The sequence below is a fragment of the Elgaria multicarinata genome, chromosome 4 (genome assembly GCF_023053635.1).
Source record: "Elgaria multicarinata webbii isolate HBS135686 ecotype San Diego chromosome 4, rElgMul1.1.pri, whole genome shotgun sequence".
In the NCBI taxonomy this organism is placed as follows: Eukaryota; Metazoa; Chordata; class Lepidosauria; order Squamata; family Anguidae; genus Elgaria; species Elgaria multicarinata.
The window spans coordinates 118,596,185-118,619,983 of record NC_086174.1 but is presented as its reverse complement, the minus strand read 5'-3'; the positions used below and the strand labels follow the sequence as shown (position 1 = coordinate 118,619,983).

Below are 23,799 nucleotides of genomic sequence, written 5' to 3'. Positions count from 1 at the left end.
CCCTTCGTGGTCTTAACCCACAGTTTACTGTTACGTATGCACTGACACTAACCATGGTTAATAGTACTGAGTTCTCCTGCCCTTCCTCCAATTTGCTCTGGCCAAGGTATACAGTCCTCTTACTCTTTCTTTATTCTCACAATAGCCCTATGAGGTTTTTTAGGTCAGTAAATCGTTTTTAGATGTTCCAAACATTTCAATGGCTCAGAAGGTGAAGTCAACTGGATTATGATGCAAATGTGAAAAATGAGCTGCTAGAGGTGTACCAATACGATTGTTGGAAATTTCCTTTTTGTTCTGGAATGCATTTCTTTAGAGGTTGTAGCAGTTTAGCCTGCATTGAGTGGACGTTTAATAATAAAAACCACATAACTGCTATTATATGTGGTAAAAAAAAAAAAGTTTAAATATACACTGGCTTTGATCAATTGGGTTTGCAAAATGTAGGCTCATTATGGTTTCTCTGCAGTACACACACTTGTTGTGTGGAACGTAGCCTGATGAAAATGAGCCTGTTAATGATCAATCAGTGTGGTGCCTCTGGGGACTTGTGTCACTCCAGATTAGCCAACCTTTGATATTCTTCGTTCTTTCATATGCAACACCAGCTTATCGGTTGCCAGATGCCAGGGTTGATGAATGATCTTTTTTAAGGCTCTGGCGATATCATCAAAAGTGAGGCTAGAAATGTCTCTGTCTCTGCATGCCTTCATTTTGGTTTTTAACAAATTGCTCCTGTCTTGAGCCAGAATTTTATCCTTCACTGATATAATTATGTCCTCTGGATAACCTCTGACTCTGAAAGCTGTTGTGATCATTATAGATTGGGACTGGGGTCCTTTTTTTCCTTCGGAGGTTATCTATCAAGGGCCACATGCCAACAGTGGCTGGGGCCATAGCCACCCCACACTCTCCATCTCTTTCTCTCCTAAGGGTATCACCCCCCACTACACACACACACACACACACACACACACACACACACACACACACACACCATTTCTCTTAAAAGAGAGAGAGTGTGAGAGTTGTATCATGATGATCAAGAGAGAAAGTTTTGGGATAGTGATGATATTAAGTTAAGAATATCATCACCTCACATACTCTTTTTCACACATGCAGATCCATCCACACACACCACCACAAAAGGGAAATCTTTTAAAAACATGGATCCAGCTGGATCCCATACTTTCACCTTGCTCTGATGTCCCTGCCTGGGCTGGTAAGGGGCTGTTTCCTCACTGCCTAGGCAGGGGAGCTGTTTCAAAGCCAGATCCATGCTTTTAAAATGTTCTTCTCTGAGAACACCTTTTAGAAGCTCTGCAGCTTCTGCCTCTTGTTGGAAATGGATTGAAGCAGTGGAACTGCCAGAAATGCTGGAGGCCTCAGAAAAGGCAGCTGCAGCCGTGGGTTTCCTATCTTAGTTACAGTAGAAGAGAGAAAGACCTTTGCCATGTATCTTTACATGGAGGCATACCACTTTTCCATACCTTGTTAATTTTAACTTAATTATCGTTTGACAAAATAATGCTTAGAACCATTTTTAACTATACCTCCCTCATCTTCACATGTTTAAATAAACTATTTTCGGTGATTGTAAATACTACACTATTGGCTAGACTTCTCTCCCTCTTTTTCTTTCTTTTTAGAGATTAAACGCACGTGACAGTTGGTATCTTGGCACTGTTCTGACATTTATTTTGGTATTTTTCAACAGTTTAGTGTTAGCTCTTAAAGAAAATTCAACAAATGTGTCCTAATTAGAGATGTCTGTATTAGCAGGCCAAAAAAAGAGGGGGAGAAAGACTTCTTCCGTATTAATTCGTCTGCTCAGGACATATATTATCTCAGCATTTGTACATATTTTATTCTTCATATATGGAATGGCAGGCTGAAGCTATAAAGATCTGTAATTCACTGAGTGAAAGAGATTTTCCTGCACTAGAAATATAATATGTTATTTAAGTCCCAGTTTATACTATATTTATAGCCCTTATGTTTACTGAACGGAAACTGAATGTGAATATGCCCTCAAGACTGTAGAATTAAAACAAAAGCCACATTACCCCTGAGGAACTTTGACTCGTTCTCTGCCTATTTCAGGTTGGAAGTTGTGGTAATGAAACGTTTTACAACGGAATTTATATTCTGGTTATCACTATGACAATAAATGGATAGTACAGTGAATATTATGCTACCAAATTGCAACATCCATGTTTTTAACATTTTCTTATATATAGTATTTGTAGAATTTGCAGAGATGGAATTGAGGCATTATAATAATGTATAATTAATATAGTAATATCAGTTTAACAATTCAGAAAAAGAAGGCTTTGGTTAATATCTAAGTGTATAATTATAGAAATACAATTTTCTGAATATCAAGGTTGTTCTCTGAAAATGGTAAGAGCCTAAATTAATGCTATATAGATTTGATTTATTTATTTATTTATTTATTTATTTATTTATTTTTGCAGGGACTTTGTAATAGTTAGACCTTTGTTAATTTTAATCTGCAGAGCTTTCATACACATATGAACCTTTTATATGCAGCAATATGTTTCCTAAAGGCAAGGAATACATATTGGTATGGACATCAAAATATGTAATATTTTTTCTCTTAAAAACAGATCTGCCGACTTCAACGCTACTTTCCAAATGGAAAAGGTCACCTGAAGCTCTTTTCAGATCAGCCCATCATGTTCATATCGTGTTCTAGTCAACCACCCTGTGAGAAACTGTGTGAGTTGGTGCAGCTTTGTGGAGGGAAGGTGTGTAAAACACTCCGTCAAGCTGAAATCTGTATTGGTGAATGCAGGGTTGGAAAATACGTGGACAAAAAATGTTTATCAGAAAAATGGATTCTAGGTAAGAGATCATTTTTTACTTCTTAACATGTGTTTGCATCAACACATTAAATAAACATATCTATACTTCATACACTCCAATGTTAATTGAATAATTTGTTAACAAATTAGAGCTGATTCACAAAGCTAGTTTCTCCTACACCAGGGCTGGGCAAACTTTTGGTCCCTGAGGGTCACATGGGGCAATGGGTGGTAGATTCAGGGGTGCACACACTGGCTCATGTGCGCACATACATCTACCACGCACACACCCTTCTCCACACGCATGCACACTCAATGCGCAGGGATGGGGATACCTCCTCCCCCACACATCCTGTTTCCCAGGAGAATAAGGGTCCTACCACCCTTGTAATCTATTTTTAACTCTATACTACACTCAACCTCAATAGGACAAGTTAAGCATCCTCATTACTGAACACTGTACTGTTGCTTGAGCACACTTCGTGATTGGATTGAGCAATGCAGGAATGAACAGGACTTGATAGCGGGACTGGTTGTAACATATTAAATGTTAGGGCAAATAACATATCTATAAGTTTACAATTCTATTGATTCGGTGTTCATTCTAAATAACATTCTTCATTTTCTCCCCCAGATTCAATCACCCATCACAAGATCCATCCTCCTGAAAGCTATATATTTCAGAATAAGGTATTGCATACATAGGATTATTCATTAATGCCACAGTATTTGGACTTCATCTAGCATATTGAACAATGAATACTTTCAAGCTTCACTTTGTAAATGTAATGGCATGAAACAAGATGAATAAAGCTCGGGGAGGGGGGGGCTACTGTAATGATTCCAAGAACCTGCAACATTGTGGTGGGGAAGGAAGGAAACAAGACTTGCCCAGGGTACAATCCAGGACAAAAGTACTATCTGAACATGTTTTGAGCATCACATAGGAATTACATTGTCATTTTAACTCAGTGGATGTTTTGACTGGGCTTGATGTTCGTGAAGTCAAGACCTCTTAAGTATGAAGAAGCGATGGATGAATTTTCAACTTAGCACATATTTTTGTTCTTTATAAATAGAAAAACTCATACCCTGACTTTGCGCAAACTTTTCACAGAAATGCCAATAGAAGTCCATCTACGAAGGAGACACCACCCTTCCTAGACAACTGTATGAAGCCCTTTATTAGGGAACTTGCTGCCAAGACAGCAATATATTATGAACTGAAATAGAAATATTTTAACAGAAAGTGACATGTGAACACATGGTTCCCAGTAAACAGTAGAATATGATTTTTTTAAAAATATATATACTTAAAAGTCTTTATATCATGGTCTTCTAGCCCGCTCATAAATGTTTTAAACAGAAAAGAACTGTCAGCACTAATTTATGTAACCGAACATTCCAAATTGATTTTCTCATAAATTTTCTGGAAATGAATTTCAAGTTGTGTACAGGGCAACCTCTTGGGACAGCTGCTCATTTTTATTAGGCACATATGTAACAGCTTTTACAGTGAGAGACTAATAAAGATATTTACAACAAACGTATTTAAATACAAGAGTCTGGGTCGTCATTGCTTTCGGGAGAAAACTTCTACTCACTTGATAGGATCGGCATTGGGACCTGTGCTTTTTAATTTGATCCTAAATGATCTGGAATTAGGAGCGAACAGTGAAGTGCTAATATTTGTTGATGACACCAAATTATCTAGGTTAGTTAAAACAAAAAGGGATTGTGAAGAGCTCCGAAAGGATCTCTCCAAAGTGGGAGAATGGATGTTAAAATGGCAAATGTGGTTCAATGTAAATAAGTGGAAAGTGATGCATGGGGAACCAACTTCAGCTATGCACTGATTGAATCCAAGCCTGCGGTGACTGACCAAGAAAGAGGTCTGATTTTTTATGCCCAATAGCATCTAAAGCTTTTAGTGTCTACTCAAGGCGCAACTAGAGGAGGAAGCAAAGCTTCCTGCTTTCCTTGTAGCAGGAACCTTCACTTCCGCCAGTTCAACATTGGAGCCTGCTTACATAGCCTGAAGAAGGATGCTTTCCTGGCCCACCTTGCTTTCCTGGCCCACCTTCCCTGAAGAATAGCAGATATTTGTAAGTAACTATTTTCATTTTCCAGCCATAATGAGAGCAATTTACGGTCCCTGGGAAGGCATGTTGGAGATCATAGGATATAATCCAGTGGCTATCTCCAGTGGCAGCAGCAGTACACCAATTGCTGAGGAACATGGGTGTTGCACTTGTGTCCTGCTTGTTCATCCCTGGCCGATGGCTGTTTGGCCACTGTTTGAACAGAATGCTGGACTAAATGGATCCTTGGTCTGATCCAGCAGGGCTTCTCTTATGTTGGATTTCCCCTACCCGTCCATTCCAGGCTGTCAACACAGCTATGATCTCAGCAGCAGCAGAGGGAGGGGGAATCCAAATGGGGATTTCCCCACCTTTCCAGTGCGGAATGCTCCACAGTAGGGGTGTACGCTCCGCACTGAAAATCTAGGGGTCTGATGGACCTCTGAAATTGCGGTGTGGTTAGGGAGCAGTTTTAAAACCGTCGGAAACCCACAGTGCGGTTAGAAGATTGTTCAGAGCCCCAAATGGATCCATAGGTGTCTGAAGGTTTTTTAGGCGACGTGAGACCTCGTTTCATGTTGATGGACAACTAACTGAACACTTCCATATTAGGAAGATGCTCTCACTGAGGGCTGACGGAGGGTTAGTTTTGAGATTGATATCTGTGGCTAACCAATAGCCACAGTCTCCTCCCTGCCCACCCTCCAATCACTGTTTAGGGGGAGGGATTGCAAATGATATCATCCATTTTTCCCTGCCCTGGAACTCATTCGTTTGCTAGCTCGTGGAGCGAGAAAGAGTCCAAGATCCACTCCCCATATGCACTTCATCTTCTCTCAAGAGAGCTTGCAGAACTTTCAGAAACTAACCCCCTATAAAAATCGAAGTCCCCCATGTGTGTCGACTTGGTACCATATGTTTAAATTGTGGGAGCTGAAATTTCTATAAAGGCATCCCATAAGCTGTAACATAATACAACTAACTAGCCTACAAGTAATACCAGAAGTAAAAGGGAGTTCTGCTTCCAAGTAGAAAGCTCCATATAGGGGCCTGTGTTATTCTTTCTTGAATAAATGAAGCCTCTCCATGACCTGTTGATAATATACAGAATAGGATAACTTGACTGCGGGGTATACTTTGGTGCCTCCCCACAACTGTCTTCCATAAAGTTTCACAAAAACTGAAGGCATTAGTACTTAACCTTCCACCTAACTGTGCTTTCTGAACTAAAATGACTGTTATTAGAAGACAGTATTCTTAATACCGCAAGCCATATATTGTGCCGAGGTCCTTTCCATCATAAAACAGGGCCTTAAAACAACTTCCTTCCATCCACAGCAGCTAGTAATAATAATAATGAGATTGCCTGGGGGTGTTTGATGGCAAGGCTGAAACTAATGATAAGTGGGTGGAGTTGACATCTCATTTGCTGCACACAGTTTTCCATTATGGAGGCCTGCAGGCAGCATATATTGTGGATAACAAGCTAGTAAATGACTACGCTGGTGCTCATGTAGGAGGCATCTGCAGCAGCTTTCCTGGGGTTGTGGATGCTTTCATTTTCTTGTCTTGTTCTAGGCGAAACCTTTGAAGCTTTTCTTTCTTCAATATGTTGAAACTTTTAAGACTTTTGCATTATGCAGCATCATTTTGGGTTACCTAAATCATATGATCATATGTTGCTGTTATATATTTGAGGTCAGGACGCTGTAAAATCGAATACCGGTGGGTTTCTAGTTGAATGCATAAGCATTTTGTAGACACAGACATTTTCACATTTGAACCGGTGGTGAATTTTCAAGGAAGTCCTTGGAGTAGCCTGGTACAGTCCCACCTTGTCACAGTGGGAACCATTTTGTAGCATGAGGTGCTTGTTTGAACATCTCCATCGCCTTGTATAGCTGTGTATCTGTCTGCAGATGTCTTGAGACAAGGTATTGAAAGGAATGTGGTGTTTTGACCCCACAAGTATATAAGGTGCATACAGAAGCTTCCCCTGATGGAAGTCATTTGCCTTTATAGTGGTTTCAATTGCCAATTTAGCTTACATTTACAATGAATCAGGAAGTGCTTATCAGGATAAAGCCTGGAAAATTTGAACAGATGTGCCATCTGACCTCTCTTTGCTTTCCTAAACCTTGATGAAGCAAGACAGACAGTTAGTGCCTTAGTTGTGCAATTAATATTGAGACACATTCATGAGTCCTTTCTGAAATCATCATGGTGGAAACATTTTCTGTACAAACCTCCACCCCCACCTCACTCCAAATGATTAGGGAATAATATGGAAAAATTGAGACAATGGGAAAAAGCAGTGGTCCACATATTTTACGGCAGCCTTCTCCAACCTGATGCCTACCAGATGTTTTCAACTTCTGTCAGGCCCAGCCAGCATAGGCAATGGTCAGGAATGTTAAGAGTTTTGGTCCAAACATCTGGAGGGCACCAGGTTGGGGAAGGCTGCTCTAGGATCTGTTTTACAGCCTTCATTCATTAAAGAAAACCTGTGTGTGTGTGTGTGTGTGTGTGTGTGTCCCTCACTTTCCATCCTGTCAAGCAGTTACTCCTCTGCTAGTAGGATCTTTGACATATTTATGTCAAGGAAGTTCTCCCACCTTTGTCCAGGCCATTTCCTCCCTGTTTATACTGCATTTTAGCCGGTGTTCGTTTGATATTTAGATGTAAATATCCTGTGTCCTGCATTACGCCATAGACATGATACCACATGTTGAAAGTCTGTAAACACCGATATTTCCAAAATTATCCCATAATTGTCTCATTACAATTGTCTCAGAGCAATGAGCTCATTACTTTCTATTTTCTGCATAATTTGTTACTGCATGTCATGCTGAATGACATTCCACATTTTTGTGTACTTTTTCCCCTTGCTACCAGAAGCTGTTATATTTTACAGGATATCTGCTGTGATACAAACCTAAATTCTTTCCAGATACAGTTTTGAAAAGTGAAAGTTCCATGTGCACTATGAAGTATTTACAATCATTTATTGCCTGTCTTATTTATTTACAGCATTTATATGCTGCCCTTTAGCCAAAAAGGCTCCCAGAGCGGCTTGCAAAGCTAAGTAAGAACATAAGAAGAGCCCTGCTGGATCAGACCAAGGGTCCATCTAGTCCAGCATTCTGTTCGCACAGATGCCAACCAGCTGTCGACCAGGGACCCACAAGCAGGACACGAGTGCAGCAGCAGGACCCTCCCAGCCATGTTTCCCAGCAACTGGTGTATATAGGCTTACTACCTCTGGTACTAGAGGTAGCACATAGCCATAAGGACTAGTAGCCATTGGTAGCCTTCTCCTCCAGAAACTTATCCAACCCCCTTTTAAAGCCATCCAAATTGGTGTCCATAACTATATCTTGTGGTAGCAAATTCTATAGTTTAACTACGTGCTGTGTGAAGAAGTATTTCCTTTTTAACTGTCCTGAATCTCCCACCAATCCGCTTCATGGGATGACCCCATTATGGGAGAGGGAGAAAAATGCCTCCCTATCCACATTCTCCACACCATGCATAATTTTGGACACCTCTATCACGTCTCCCCTTAGTCTCCTTTTTCCAAGCTAAATAATCCCAGCATGACAGCCCTTTCTCTCAGGTTTTTAATCAAAGACATGACACACACACAGCATAAGGAATATCGAGGAAGGGAAAATTATATAATTAAAATAGTTTTAAAAGCCCATGTGAAGAAATGGTGACGGTGCCAGTTTGCTTCTCCTTCCTCTCATGCTCATGGCAGTTGGCTCTAATGGCCTCTGTGAGGGAATAGAACTCCCTATTATGATAGTTTAAATGTTCAATGCAGTTTAGACTGTAATAATATGTAGCACTCATACAGCAAATTTCAAGCATTTAAAGTGTTGGACTGGGATTTGGGAGATCCGGGTTCTAGTCTCAACTTGGCCATGGAAGCTCACTACATGACTCTGGGCCAGTTACAGACTCTCAGCCCAACCTACCTCACAAGGTTGCTGTTGTGAGGATAAAAATGGAGTGGGGGAGGTTTATGTATTCCACCTTGGGTTCCTTGAGGAGGAAAAAAGGTGGGATATAAATTTAATAATAAAGAAATAAATATTCTCTTGTGATGCCGCTTTGTACACTGATTCCCTCAAAACCCTGCAGCATCACTGCTGTGAGATGGAATCGAGAAAGTTAGGCAGCAGGAAGGAGCACAGGCTATCCAGCAAGGAAAAAACTCATTCATGTTGCCAAGCCTGCCCCCTGCTCTGTGTTCCCGGGCTTACCCTGCACTGGAATCTGCCTCTAGGAACATCCCCAAACCAAAGCCACCAGAGACCGTTGAAAGAAACAAGGTGGTGGCATTGGAGCCATTGGAGAATTTGCAGTAAAACAACACCATGAAAAAGTGCAGTTTTGGGGGCAAAAAGCCTGATGTGGCTGTGTATTGGTGGCTGTGTCATACAACCAACACAGTGCCACTACGCAGCCACCACAGGATTAACAGAGTGTATAGACACTGCCTTGGGCCACAGCTAGACCTAAAGTTTATCCTGGGATTATCCAGGGTTCGCCCCTGCCTGAGCACTGGATTCCCTGTGTGTCAGCTAGATGAACAGGTTTGAGCCCTGGACGATCCAGGGATAAACCTTAGGTCTAGCTATGGCCTTGGTAATCCTTACAGCAGGCTTGTGAATTAAATCAGTATCCTGTTCTGCAGATGGGATGGGGCTGAACCTGAGAGGATTTATTTTTGGCTTGTTTGTTTATTTGAAACATTTATACCCCACCTTTCCTTGGAGAGCTCCAAGCAGCAAGCCACAAGAATAAAACACTTGAGTTCAAAACAATCCTTGTAACATAACAGTAAAACATTAGAGCAGCAGCAGAAAAAAAAAGACTGTAGCAGTAAAATTATTCGAAATCCAGAGAAAGTTAAAACAATTTTCATTGATTACATTTATTTCACTGGTTATGTAGTACCCAAGAGCCAAAGCTGTCTGAGTGATTTACAAAGATTAAAGCCCTAAAAATACAGTGTAATCACATAATTCAGTTAAAACAGCAGTTGAGAACCTAACTGTCTTCCTAAAAAGGAGAGTGTCATCAACACAGAGAATAAGGTATGTTTATGCCAAAGGTTAGCAGAGCTTGGAATATCTTCACTGGTCAGTTCACACAGCTCATGCACAGCGACAGAAAACAGTACTGCATAAGCAATGGCTGTGTGAATGTACTCTTGCATACTGGCTACAACCCTCTCCGAATTGCAACATCTCAGTTTAATTGTACACAAAGATCATCAATTGCAGAGCTGGAGGGCAGAATGTTGCCACTTTATGGCAGAGGATTTATATTGTCTCTGATATTGCCCAGGCAACACACAAGAAAAGCGTCACTAAAAGCAGAGTCTGGGAAGCAATGATGTTGTTTTGTTCCCAGCAAATTCCATATCTTATTCAAAGTCTTTTTATAAATGCAATGGTGTTTTATATGTTTTAATATTCCACAGAAAACCTATCAGAACGCTAGATGGCAAAAAAGGAAATTAGTTGGAAATACTTGTTAGAATTGGCTTTCATCTAATGTTCTATGGTTCCTTACATACAAACAAATGCCACCCAAAGTAAGGAAAATAGCACTAGCGGTATTTTTCTATGTTGTTCATGCGTTCACTCCAGAGATGTAAGGCAAGGTAACTCTACCTTATGCATAGGGCTGATTACTTGATACTTGATTGATGCCAATTGAATGCATGAACTACTCTAGCAAAATATTTAGGGGTGTTATGAAAATGTTAGTGAAGTTTGATCTGTGATGGCTTATTCATGCATAAAAGCCATTGCTTGATGCTGCAGCCATCAAGTGATGAAGATGAATTTGTGAATTAGTACACAATAGTAAGTTTACTACCAGTGGTACCTCATCAGCCGGTCAGCAGCATTGGCTGTGGGTGTGGTTTCTTTACAGAAGTCAGTGCCAAGAGAAGTAGGACACCAATAAAAAAATGGATGCATAGGTGCTGTTTTCCATTCCATGGCTGGCATGGAAGCATTTGGGGGATGTACAAAAATCTCTCTCCCTCATTTAAGTTATATCAAAGTAAATAATCTAACCATAAAAAGAATAAAAGATGTTCAGTACATAAAGAATTAAAATAACAATTAAGGTAGAGATAGTATAATAAGATATGCTATTTTATTATGATTATTCCTTGTAAGTTCATTGTTCCTGCAAGCCTCTTTGTAGTTATAGATCAGAGAGAGATAATGAATAACTATGGGCCAGTTTTGATGCTTCAGTTTTGTAAATCACATATGCATGGAAGGGCAGCACAGCAACATCATGCATATGAGGTGCACTTGTTTATTTATTTCATTCATATCTGCCTTTCTTCCTAGGAGTTCCAAGTGGTGTGCTCCACCTCCTGACTTGTCCTCATGACTACCTTGTAGGATAGATCAGGCTGGTGACAGAGCCAAGGTCACCCCTAGGTGGGCATCAAAGCTGTGTGGGAATTTGAACTTGGTTCTCTTCAGTCCTAGTCTGATATTCTAACCAGTTTAGATGTTACAGTAGTAATGTGGGAGCCATTTTCTGTGGTTTTAACCCACAGTGCTCCTGTACTGTTTACAAGTCTGACACCACATGGGCAAGGCCAATGGTGCTTGTCCTTCCTACCTGGTGACTGCCCTGGATCCTGAAACGGTGAAGATGGGATCCATGCATTTGGCCCCACCTATGAAGCACTGGGCCATTAGAGATTACAGCAGCATGGGGGGAATGAAACATCTAATACATTTATTTCCTATGGTATCTCCACCCCCTTTTAAGGTGGGATCCCAGGAACCAGGTGTATGTACATATATCCCAAACCATGTATTGCACACAGCTGGGATGTGTAGTGCACATGCCTCCTTCTGTCCCATTGCATGTATGGAATGACCATACTTCAAGAATCTGGTTCTGATTCTCTGTGTGTGCACTATATTGCAAGCTATTGGGGTCAGACACTATCTCAGTATTTTATAAGTTATTATTCTTTGTTTCCACATGACTATCTTAATATCATCCAAAATTAAGGTTATCAGTTGTAAGTTGACTGTAAAAGCAGGCAAATGATTGTGGCTACATCTTTTTTCACCAAAAGAATAGCTATAAATAGACAGATAATGTCTGGGATCTCCACAGCCTAAGTGCTACTATAAATAGTCCTTAACATTTTCCCACTTCATGCTTTCAAAAAGAACATTCTCCACTTCCTTTCTCGGAGAACCCTTGGGAATTATGCTAGAGCACTACCGCTCCAAAAAAAGAGAGAAAAGTATATTAGGAGAGTTACAAAAACACAGTTAACAAACTTGATAACAGCCACTACAGAATCCATTGAGAGAGGTCAAGTGGACCAAGTTAACACATCCCAAGTCATCATTCACACCAAAATGTCTAACCCAATCACTTTTCTTCAACAGTTCAATAATAATTTCACTCCCTAACATTTTTTTTAAAAATGGATGGCCATAGAAGAATATGGAATCCTGTTGAAAGAGAACAAATAAACTAGGCCACTAGAAATTGTCCTTTCACGATATTATGTTCATAGCCTTCCTGTGGCGTTGGGCTGATTTCAGCAATAAACAGCATTTTAGTTGTTTGCTGCCCATCTTATTTACTTGAACAAGAGGGGTAGTTTATGCACATTATTATTATTATTTATTTATATAGCACCAACAATGTACATGGATGATGTTTGCTAGAGTTGTCCTTGAGAGCAGAAAGTCAACATGCATTCTCATTGATTTCCAAGGAGACTTACCAATTGACTAACTTCTAGCACACCCTGCTGGCTGAGACAGTAAGTGTGGGGGTGGGGGGAGCAAGAAGAGGTGTAAAACTGGGTTAAATAAATTTGGAGATTAAAAAAAAAACATTCAAAAGATACATGCTGAGCCACTATTGAAAGAATTGTTCTGTAGGGAATAAAATATCCTTTTTGAGTCTTAACGTTAAAGGTCTTAATGCAATGTTAAAAGGAGGGAAATAGCCCATTTTTGAGACGAGAAAAGTTGTTTTCCTTCAAGAAACCCATATTAAGGCACGGCATGAAAAATATCTGGGTCAATTAGGTATTGGGAACATGTATGCTGCCTATGCATCCACTAAAACTAAAGAAGTGGCAAGTTGTATCAAATCTGACATTCTTTTCAAAGTAACCTACCAAAACAAAGATGTAGAGGGGAAATATATTATGCTGAAAGGGTATCTGATGAATAAGAAGATAACACTGATAAACTTATATGCACCTAATCAGAAGCAGTGTTTATTTTATTGTGCATTTTTTGAGGTAATCTTAGAGTTTGTTGAGGGATTTTCAGAGGTGATTTCAATGGAGTAGTAAATGCTGCTCAAGACAGAAAAAATAAGTGAAAGGAATCTACCAATACCTTTCCATCAAGCTTTTTTAAAGGAATACACTCCTTATATTTGATAGACATGTGGCATTTTTAAAAACCCTACTACTTCTAGTTTTTCTTTCTATTCAATTCCAAATCAAAGTTATTCTAAAATCAGTATGCTTTTTGTTTCTCCAGAGCTAGTAACAAAAGTATTAGAAACTGATATCGGCTTTCAGTCTGTCTCTGATCATGGTGACTATGAATCTGGATATAATTCAAAGAACTGGAGACACAATACATTTTTACTAAAGGATAATTCTGTTGTCAGTAGTGTCAGGTCAAAGATAAAAATATTTTGCAGTTAACTACACTGAAGGGATGGCATGGAAAACAATATGGGATGTGGCTAAAGCTTATATAAGAGGTATCTTTATCTCTGCCTCTAATTATATTAACAAACAGAGATCAAAGTATAACAAAGCTGTAATTACCAAGATCGAAGAGCTTGATTTGGGACATAAAAACACCCAGAGCCCTGATATTCTTGAATTAAAACAGTATAGAAATATGCTAGACATGCAAAATGTGTATTTAGCTGAAAGGTCACTTGCCTGCACCCATCAGAAATATTTTGAGAAAAGTAACAAAGCAGACAAGTTACTGGCTTGTGAACTGGCAGAAAAACAGGAACAAATGTTAATTCCTCCAGTGTTGCTGGAACAACAACATAGATTTCCACAAGACACAATATCTGAATGTGTAAACTATTTCACAAACGTATAAATCTGAGAACCCTAATGATGATGGTATTTTGAAGTATCTTCACCAGATACCAATTCCATCATTTACTGAAGAGGGCAGAGAGCAGCTGAATGCTCTAATTACTACACAGGAGATACACCAAGTGGTTAATGCCTTGAAACCAGATAAATCACCAGAAATAGATGGGCTACCCGCTAAATTTTACAAGACAACTGCTGATACATTACTAATCCCACTAAAGAAGTTGTTTGATGACTGTATCAATATATCAGAGATTCCTGACTCATGGAAGCAAGGATCATATTAATACATAAGAAAGATAAAAATCCATCATTGACCTCATCTTATCATCCAATATCACTCTTAAATCAAGATTATAAAATCCTAGCATCTATTTATGCCCAAAGGCTAAATATTGTTTCAAAATATATTCACCTTTAGCGAATGGGCTTCTTAGCGGGAGAGATTGTTATCAGCATAAGGAGGGCAGTGAATCTTTTGAATGAATCTTGTGTTAGTAACAATCAGCTGTTTTTGCTTTCTTGGAAGCTGAAAAAGCTTTTGATTGGGTAGAGCGTCAATTTCTGTATAAGGTGTTAGAGAGATTCAATGTTGGAATACCATTTTTAAATTATATCAGAGCCCTTTATGATAAACCAAGTGCCTAACTTTTTATTAACAATTATAATTCTGAATTTTTCCCAATAAATAGGGGAACCAGAAAGGGCTGTCCCTTATCTGCTTTACTTTTTATCTGCTGCATTGAACCTTTAGCAATTATGATTCGTTCATCAAATGAAATATCAGGTATAGAAATTGGTCTAACTAATTTTATAATTAGTCTATATGCAAATGACATTATGCTGTCTTTCCCTCAGTGTCGATTCCTGCACTCCACAGATCTATATCAGATTTTGGAAAGGTATCAAGATATAAAGTAAATGCTCACAAGACAGAATACATGGGACTTAACATTCCATTGGAAACTAAGAATATGATAGCTGACAAATATGAAATGTGGTGGACTCATAAGTCAGTGAAATATCTAGGTATTAGGCAAACTCCAGAAATAGACAAACTATATCAATGTAACTATCAGCCTTTATTTGATTGTTATTGCAGATTTTTTTTTAAAAAAAAATAGTCCTCCATGGGAATTTCATGGATGGGCAGAATGGCTATTATCAAAATGAACATTATGCCAAGGATATTGTTCATTTTTGAAAATATGACACCAGTACCATTAAAAAATTAAAGAAATGGCAGGCCATATTATTAGATTTCATTTTGGAAGGGAGGCGACCAAAAGTTTCAGTAAAGACCTTAGAAAACCTTACAAGAAAGGAGGTTTGAAAATCCTTAACGTGATAGCATGCTACTATGCAGCCCGTTTAAAGGTGTTTGCACAGTGGATAAATGTATGCCCTAGTATACCATGGTATGTGATTGAGCAAAACATGCCAAGGTCCCTCTTGTAATATTGCCAAGGTAAAGAAAATCAATGACTCACAGGTAATAACCAACTAAAACCCATGCATTACTACTGCTATGCTAGTTTGGGATAGCTTTAAGAATATATTTTCCACAAATGTTTATTTCCTTGCATCATTCATTTACACTGATAATTTCACATTAATTGGTAGACCTTCAAACTGGATTAGACACAGTCTGTAGATTCATTCAAGTGGTGAAAAGTTAGACGTGCATTTCCTTAAACGATCTTACATACAAAACAGGACAGGTCCCTCTTTGACGTCAATATAAGAGAGAGATGAAAACAGGGGTAAAAGCTTCAAAACTAGATGGGAAAGAGCAATAGGCTGTCCAATTATACCACAGATGTGGAGGGAAATATTTTTACAAGGCCCAGCATGCTCCCCTTGTGTTAACATGAAAGAGAACCATTATAAAATACTATACCAATACTATCTGACCCCTAACTGACTGAGTCATATTTACAAGAACTGTGAAGATCAGTAATGGCAATGTGGAACAGATAAAGCTAATTTTATGCATATTTGGTGGGAGTACCCTTCGATTAACTATTTCTGGGGGGAAATTTATGTGCAATATCTATAATTACGCATATTTCTATACCCTGTGACTCTCTAACAGTCTTGCTTGGTTATGTGGAGGAACAGATAGACCTTATATAGAGAGAGAGATGATTCAGAATCTCTTGATTGCTGCCAGGATATTGATTGACAGAAATTGGAGGAGTAATGCTATCCCCACTTAAAGAATGGTTGTACAAAGCCTGGAAAGTAGCAGAAATGACCAAATTAACCGAATATGCTCATCTGAGAGACAAAAGTCTAAAAACTGCTCATTTTTCCAATGCCTGGCACCCTTTCATTATCTATATGATAGATATAATTTAGACATCAATAGGCATAACTGTTTCCTCGTTATATCCTGACCAAAGGAGGGAGCTTATGAATGTACTCTCTATAACCTCTGCGATTGGCATCTCTTTATGTCTTTGTTAATTTCCAAATGTACTGATGTTAAATACTATTGCAGTTTTTTATTATTAATTTTTTTTAAGATAATCAACCCTCATCCTGGCTTTTTTGGACTCTCATTTAAAGATCTGTTTTCAGATGTGAACGAAAGATGTAAAGACTTTGATCTGGTTGCAATGAACTCCTACAGTTAAACTGTAGTTATATTCTGGAAGATGACAATTGCCAGCTGGTTTTGTTTTGGTTTGGTTTGGATTCTGCATACAGAACATCTAATGTATAATATATGAATGTAAAAATGTATATATTTAAACTAAAATTATTTATTTATTTATTGCATTTTTATATCGCCCAATAGCCAAAGCTCCCTGGGCGGTTCACAATAAATAAATAAATAAATAAATGAAATGAAAGAACAAGAGGGGTAGTTCATGCACATGGGTGATGTTTGCTAGAGTTTTCTTTGAGAGCAGACTGCTTGGGTGAAGACAAAGTTAAAATGCATTCTCATGGATTTCCAAGGAGACTTATCAATTGACTAACTTCTAGCACACCCTGCTGGCTGAGAGCTTCATCCCACGTACCTGCTTCCCTCAGATTATCCCCATAGCGCTAAGCTTTCATGGTTGTTGTTGTTTTTGCTATCAGGCGACAGAGATCCTTTGCATACCAGGAAGTGAGTTTGAGGGGGGAAATGTAAAAAATCATAAAAAAATCAACGGATGACCCAATTCAAATTTGGTATGCTTAAAGCTCTCCCTAATATCTATTACTGTGCCAATTTTGGTGTCTTTATCTTTAAAGCTTACACAGATGTAATCATTTGTTTAAAATCCTGCTCCCGCGCCCCAGCGGCGGCTCAGAAGATATGCTCAAAAAATAGGGGCTAAATAGGGCAAATCTTTTTGCTTTATTGCACAATTAAGGCAGGATGCATGGGAGTACTTCACAATCAAAGCAGATTATAAGGTGGAAAACTTCTGAGTCCTTTGCATGCAATTCACAGTGATTGCACAGTATAACAGTGGTGTGATAAAGCTCTGAGACAGTATGATGGGGGGGGAACAAGAAGAGGTGTAAAACTGGGTTAAAGAAATTTTAGCATTAAAAACAAAACAAAAAACCCTTCAAAAGATACATGCTGAGCCACTGGGTATGGTACTATCACGTTGTTATGTAAACTATACTGGAATTGATTAGGTGATGGACCACAGAGCTCAGTGGTAGAGCACATGCTTTGTGTTCAGATGGTCCTAGCATCTCAAGTTGAAAGGATCAGATAGCAGATGATATCAGACTGCTTGCCTATGACTTTGAAGAGCCACTGCCAATCAGAATAGACAATACTGGACTAGATGGACAAATAGTCTGACCTGATATAAGGCAGCTAACACGCTATACCTCTCAATGTTTACAGGAATCAGAGTAATTGTAGCCACAATGGCAGCTACAGGTGTGCCACTAGTGATTGAGAGCTGGAAGCACGAGGAAACAGAGGGACAAGACCGAAATAACTCATAGACTTCCAGTGCAATCTCATAGGAAGGGTGATGTTGATTATGAGGAGAGAGCCAAGGACAGAGCATGACAAAAATGACTTGTAGATTTTTCTCAGTACGGAAATGCAAAAATTAGGAAAACATGCCCAAGCCGTTTTGGTGAAACTTTTCATTAAAAAAAAAAAAAAGCTCGTATAGTACTGAAAGTTTATTTTTATCAGAAATCTTATCTTACGATACATATTGATAACTGCTATGTCAAAAGCAACATAAGCTAAGCAGCTCCTCCCCATCTATTATTTTCACTATGGTAGAGATCCTTCATGCTTCTCATGTGACTTGTACACCTTGGTTTTCATTCATACCTTGACGTTCACTTGTTTGCATTGGTTCGGTGCTCTTTATAAAAGTACTTTGTAATGAAGTACCAATATTCTGGTAAGAAGTGGCTCACAGCTGCAATCTGAGAACTTCAGCAAATAGAGATATGGTGATCAAGCTTAAGATCAACACCACTGTTTGCTAATTATCTCAGAGTCAGTAGTGAGCTAACAGGCTATTAAAAGTAAAGTATTAAACCCTCCATGCTGACTGTACAGAATAAAAGGCATCATGTGGATGTGGTCCTAAGATGGTAAAAGGATTGTTTTGACAGTTAAAAACGTTAATTTGAACCTAAGAAAAAAGACATACGGAGGGGAATCGCCATGAGGGGAAATGGTCTTAAAGATTGGAGTGGGGGGACTCTCTTATCTTACTTAAAACCAAAAGAAGCTGCAGCATATTAAGATTAGGATCATAACGGTGGGAGAGGAAAGGGCAAAAAGTGTCATGGAACTACTCCACAAAGACCTGTTTCTGCCCCCATTTAAACATTTACTCATTTTTATTTTATTTCTGAAATTTGTTGATTGCCTTTCCCCCTAAAAATGCCCTAATAGCACAGAACACTCACTGAATCAAAGTTTTCATTCCAGTCCCATACCATAGTTGGGTATTATCCCAAATTAGTCATCTGCGGAAAGCAGAAAATAGGGATAGCATGATTACAAACAAATATCCTTTGGGTTCCTTGACTAAAAACAACAAATAAAATTGCTGCATTAGGTTCCTGTATATTCTTAAGAATAATTGTTTATATAATTTGAACCACTACCACCCCACTTCGTTTCAAGATACATTTGAAAATATAAAATGCTGCCACTGCCACTGCCACCACCACGGCTCTTCCCTGAGGACTCCTGCCTAACAGACTGGAACTCCCTGCAGGATCAGGACCCCAGGTACTGAGCCAGCTGCTGTGGACAATTTCCACCTGTCCCCCTCCCTATAAGCTGATTGGCTGAGGGTACCAGGGAGAGCCACCACTTGCAGGAGAGGGAGGCCTATTGCCGGAAGAGGAGGAAGTTTTTCTTGAGCAGGTGGTTGCGGGCCAGCACCAGACACTCTTGGATGAGACCGATTATCTGGATCCATTTCAGTCAGGTTTCAGGCTTGGTTTTGGCACGGAAACAGCCTTGGTTGCCCTGCATGATGACCTATGTCGGGAGAAAGACAGGGGGAATGTGACTCTGTTGATTCTCCTTGATCTCTCAGCAGCTTTCGATACCATCAACCATGGTATCCTTCTGGGACGACTGTCTGAGTTGGGAGTGGTTCCACTCCCACTTGGCTGGTCGGTTCCAGAGGGGAACATTATTCAGCTCTGTGGATTCCCCAGTATGGGGTTCCGCAGGAGTCAGTCTTGTCCCCCATGCTGTTTAATATTTACATGAAACCGTTGGGTGTGGTCATCCAGAGTTTTGGAGTGTATTATCATCAGTACGCTAATGACATGCAGCTCTACTTTTCCTTCTCATCTACTTCAGGTGAGGCTGTGGATGGGCTGAACCAGTGCTTGGCTGCAACAATGGACTGGATGAGGAATAATAAACTCAAACTCAATCCAGACAAGATTGAGATGCTGTTAGTGGGTGGTTCTTCTGCCAGGATGGAAGGTGCTCAACCTGTTCTGGATGGGGTTGCACTCCCCCTTAAGGAGCAGGTTCATAGCTTGGGATTCTCCTAGAACTGTCTCTGTCACTTGAGGCCTAGGTGGCCTCGGTAGCACGGAGTGCCTTCTACCAGCTTTGGTTGGTGGCCCAGTTACGCCCCTATCTGGACAGGGATAACCTGGCTTTAGTTGTTCTGGTGACCACCAACTTAGATTACTGCAATGCACTCTTATGTGGGGCTGCCTTTGAAGACAGTTCAGAAGCTGCAGCTTGTGCAAAATGCAGCGGCCAGATTGTTAACAGGGACCAGTAGGTTCGAACATGTAAGACCGACTCTGGCCTGCTTGCATTGGCTGCCTGTACATTTCCAAGGCCAATTCAAGGTGCTGATTTTAACCTAAAATCCTTACACGGCTTGGGACCACAATACCTGATGGAACGCCTCTTCCGACATGAACCTACCCATAAACTACGCTCAACATCTAAGGCCATCCTCTGGGTGCTTACTCCAAGGGAAGCTCAGAGGATGGCAACAAGGGAGAGGGCATTTTCTGTGGTGGTCCCCCCAGTTGTGGAACGATCTCCACAATGAGGCCCACTTGGCACCAACATTGTTATATTTTCGGCACCAGGTTAAGACTTTCCTTTTCTCCCAGGCATTCAACAGCATATGCTGCGTTTTAACTGACTCCAATAGCTCTGGCCTGGCTGAGTATTTAAAATTTGTTTTAAATGTTAACTTTTTATATGTTTTTAAATTTTGTATATTGATTTTTAATGTTCAGTCTTTTTAATCCAACCTTTTTAATCTTTGTAAACCACCTAGAGATCTTCAGCTATGGAGCAGTATATTATTATTATTATTATTATTATTAGGCAGTCATACAAACTTTAGTAGTTCTCTTTCTGATTTCAGCAAACTTTCACAGTAGAAAAACTGATATAACGTTTTAATCAGCCTCATCTTTTCCTAACTTAGTTGACAGAGGCCCAGTTCAAAATATTTTTCACCAACGTAATGGTGCACAAGACCATACAAGCCACCTGTGGGCTCATAATCTAGCTGGGATTGTGTGGAGCTGCTGATTGTACAAAACTGCACTTCCACAAGCGAGCATTTTTGAGCCGTGTGAATCTTAACAGGAATCCAGCTTAGTATTGGATGAGTTAGCAGGATTATCATTCTGAGCTGAAGGCATCCCTGACTCGGCTGTATTTTAACCTGTGGCAAACTGAAAAGAGCAGGGCTTCCTATTCCCCCTACTCCAAGAACTAAAAATAGCTGAGCAGTATGGCATACCTAATAGCTATGGGTAGCTAAAGCAGCTGTTTCTCATGCTAAAAATAGGTAGGCTGGGCCCCAAGTGCACCATACTACTGTGAGCAAGCTCTTTTTGATGGGAGGGGAGGGTAACAGGCATCTAGTTCAGGGTTGATCCAATATATGGCTTCAGGAGGACAAAATAACACAAATTCTGTATGTCTGGCAGAAGCTCTCCACTGTGAGTGCAATACACTTCAGCTAGCAAAAACTAGATTAACAACTGTTACCCAGAGGACCTTCTCTTCTGCTGCTCCCAGACTGTGGAATGGCCTGCCGGAGGAGATTCGTCAACTTGACAGTCTTTTAGAATTTAAAAAAGCAATAAAGACTGATCTATTCCGGCAGGCCTATCCAGTGAAATTTTAGATTGTTTTCAGGATGTTTTAATCATGTATGGTATGTTTTAATTCGTTTTGATGTGTATTTTATCTCATGTTTTTATACTGTTTTGTTTTACACTTTGAATTGTTTTAGTTTTTGTGAACCGCCCAGGGAGCTTCGGCTATTGGGCGGTATAAAAATGCAATAAATAATAATAATAATAATATGAGTGTGACATATCTACTTCTAAATGAACCTATTCAGGCTTACCCAGAAAGGCTATCTATCTATGCATTCAGAAAAGCTTTGCTTATTTTCTAATGTCGCCTCATAAAAACAACAACAATGTATATCAGAAAATAAAAATAAAACAGTAAACTCCCTCACATTTTTAATCTTTTTTGGGTGTGCTTGTAACTTCTTTTTGCTTTGTTGATGTAAAAGGGGTAACTGTGGCTGGAGTCCTCAGACTAAAATGTTTTAGGAGGTTCTTTTTTCTCTTAACTTTTGATGCCCTCCTGGAAAATGGTTTGGTGAAGGAAGATACCATATTTCTGTGACTGCAATTGTATGTTTTTTGTCGTGGTCTCTGTGCATCACATATATGGGCTTCTATAGCTGAGGAGCATTTGGGCAGGAACCCTCCCCCACTGCTACACTGAGCATGCCCCAGTCGGTTCCTGCCCAAAACCTCAGTTCTCTTTTGACTGCCATAACGGTTGTTTCGCGGAGTATTTTGTTGGACTGTCTTTCTCTTTTAGATCGTTTTGCTGAGGACTAATCTTTCTGTTTTATCTTTCTCTTAATTAAAAAAAGTTTGTTTCTTCTTTCTTTTACGTGGTCTGTTCTGAGGCACATAACCCTGAAGGCACCATTTACTAAGTGTGTCCAATGTGACAGTGAGCTACCACCATCTGATGGCCACACTTTATGCCTGGGCGAGGCTCATGTTGTAGAGACTTGCTGATCTTTTATTTCATTTTCGAAGCAAGCAAGATGAAATCAAGCGGACCATCTTAAGGCGATTTTGTGGCAACGTGCCCTTCAAGCAGTTGCATCCCAGCCTCCAACTTCCAGACAAATGGAGGAATCAGAGAATGCAGGTCCTTCTGCGCAGCGTGTGCAGGAGCTGCCACCACTGGGATGATCTTTAACACTTTCAGCAGCTAAGAAGATCTCAAAGAAAGCATAAACGACCAAATCTTCTGGGGATAGTTTGCCCAAGAAGAAAAAGGATAAAAGTCTGCTAAGAGACCTGTGCACTCTTTATTGGGTTCGGCCCTACCACTGGCTCCCCCACTTCTGAACTCACCTATTGGAAAATCCACCTATGCATGTTCTTGTTGAGCCAATTTCAACTGCTTCGGAGATATTTCTCCTCCACAGACCACAATTCCAAAACTTTGGGATCAGTCTTTTCAATCCTAGGCCCAGCCACCAAGAGACATGGGAGAACAATCTCCTTGAGTTTGACACTACTTACCACAGAGAAGAGATAGACTGATAGAACATCTGTCCCGATCCCTGATGTCGTTTCGAACTTGTAGTAGAGACCCTGAGACTACCAGATACTATCAGAGAAAATACCGAGATCAGTCTCAATCCCGATCACCGTGCTGTGACTGGGACCGTGTCTCTGGGTAGTCTGTACCACCTCACAGAACTTACTATTATGAGGACTGGGACCAACATTGAGGATGAGACCTATATTATGAGCACACGTGCTATTTGGGAGGAACTCCACCACCTTACAGGCCAGTGCCACAAGCATCACTCTCTCGACCACCACAGCAAGATGCCTTCTTACCGCCTCCACTGGTACTGGTACGCTCATCACCACTATCTTGAGTGACAACCAGCGATGCAGCTTCCAGCTGTACAACAAGACCTGGCAGTGAGTGACCAAGCCCTGCCATCACCCACTCCTGCCACTCAGGCAGCAATAATGGAACAGGCGGAGGGAAAACCAGCATCACCAAATTCCCCAGATGATTATCAATCAGATACTTCATCTTACTTTTCGGTGCCACCTTTGATCTCATTTCCCGACAAGATTGTGGGTTCTCAAGGGGGAACTTCTCTGTAAGAAGTTATGGGGATTTTTTTTCGACCTAGTACTTTAGATGGCATAGAGCTTGGGAATTGAG

The 23,799-nt window shown here is 40.0% G+C and overlaps 1 protein-coding gene across 1 annotated transcript in view; it reads left to right on the top strand.

Moving 5' to 3' along the window:
• Nucleotides 1-3,769, top strand: part of MCPH1 (microcephalin 1) — a 116,719-nt gene extending 112,950 nt beyond the window's left edge. The window contains exons 12-13 of the mRNA XM_063125070.1: nucleotides 2,631-2,868; nucleotides 3,463-3,769. Coding sequence (XP_062981140.1) covers nucleotides 2,631-2,868; nucleotides 3,463-3,533 — 309 coding nt within the window. The 3' untranslated portion in view covers nucleotides 3,534-3,769. The remainder of the gene's footprint in view (nucleotides 1-2,630; nucleotides 2,869-3,462) is intronic.
• Nucleotides 3,770-23,799: the final 20,030 nt, after the last annotated feature.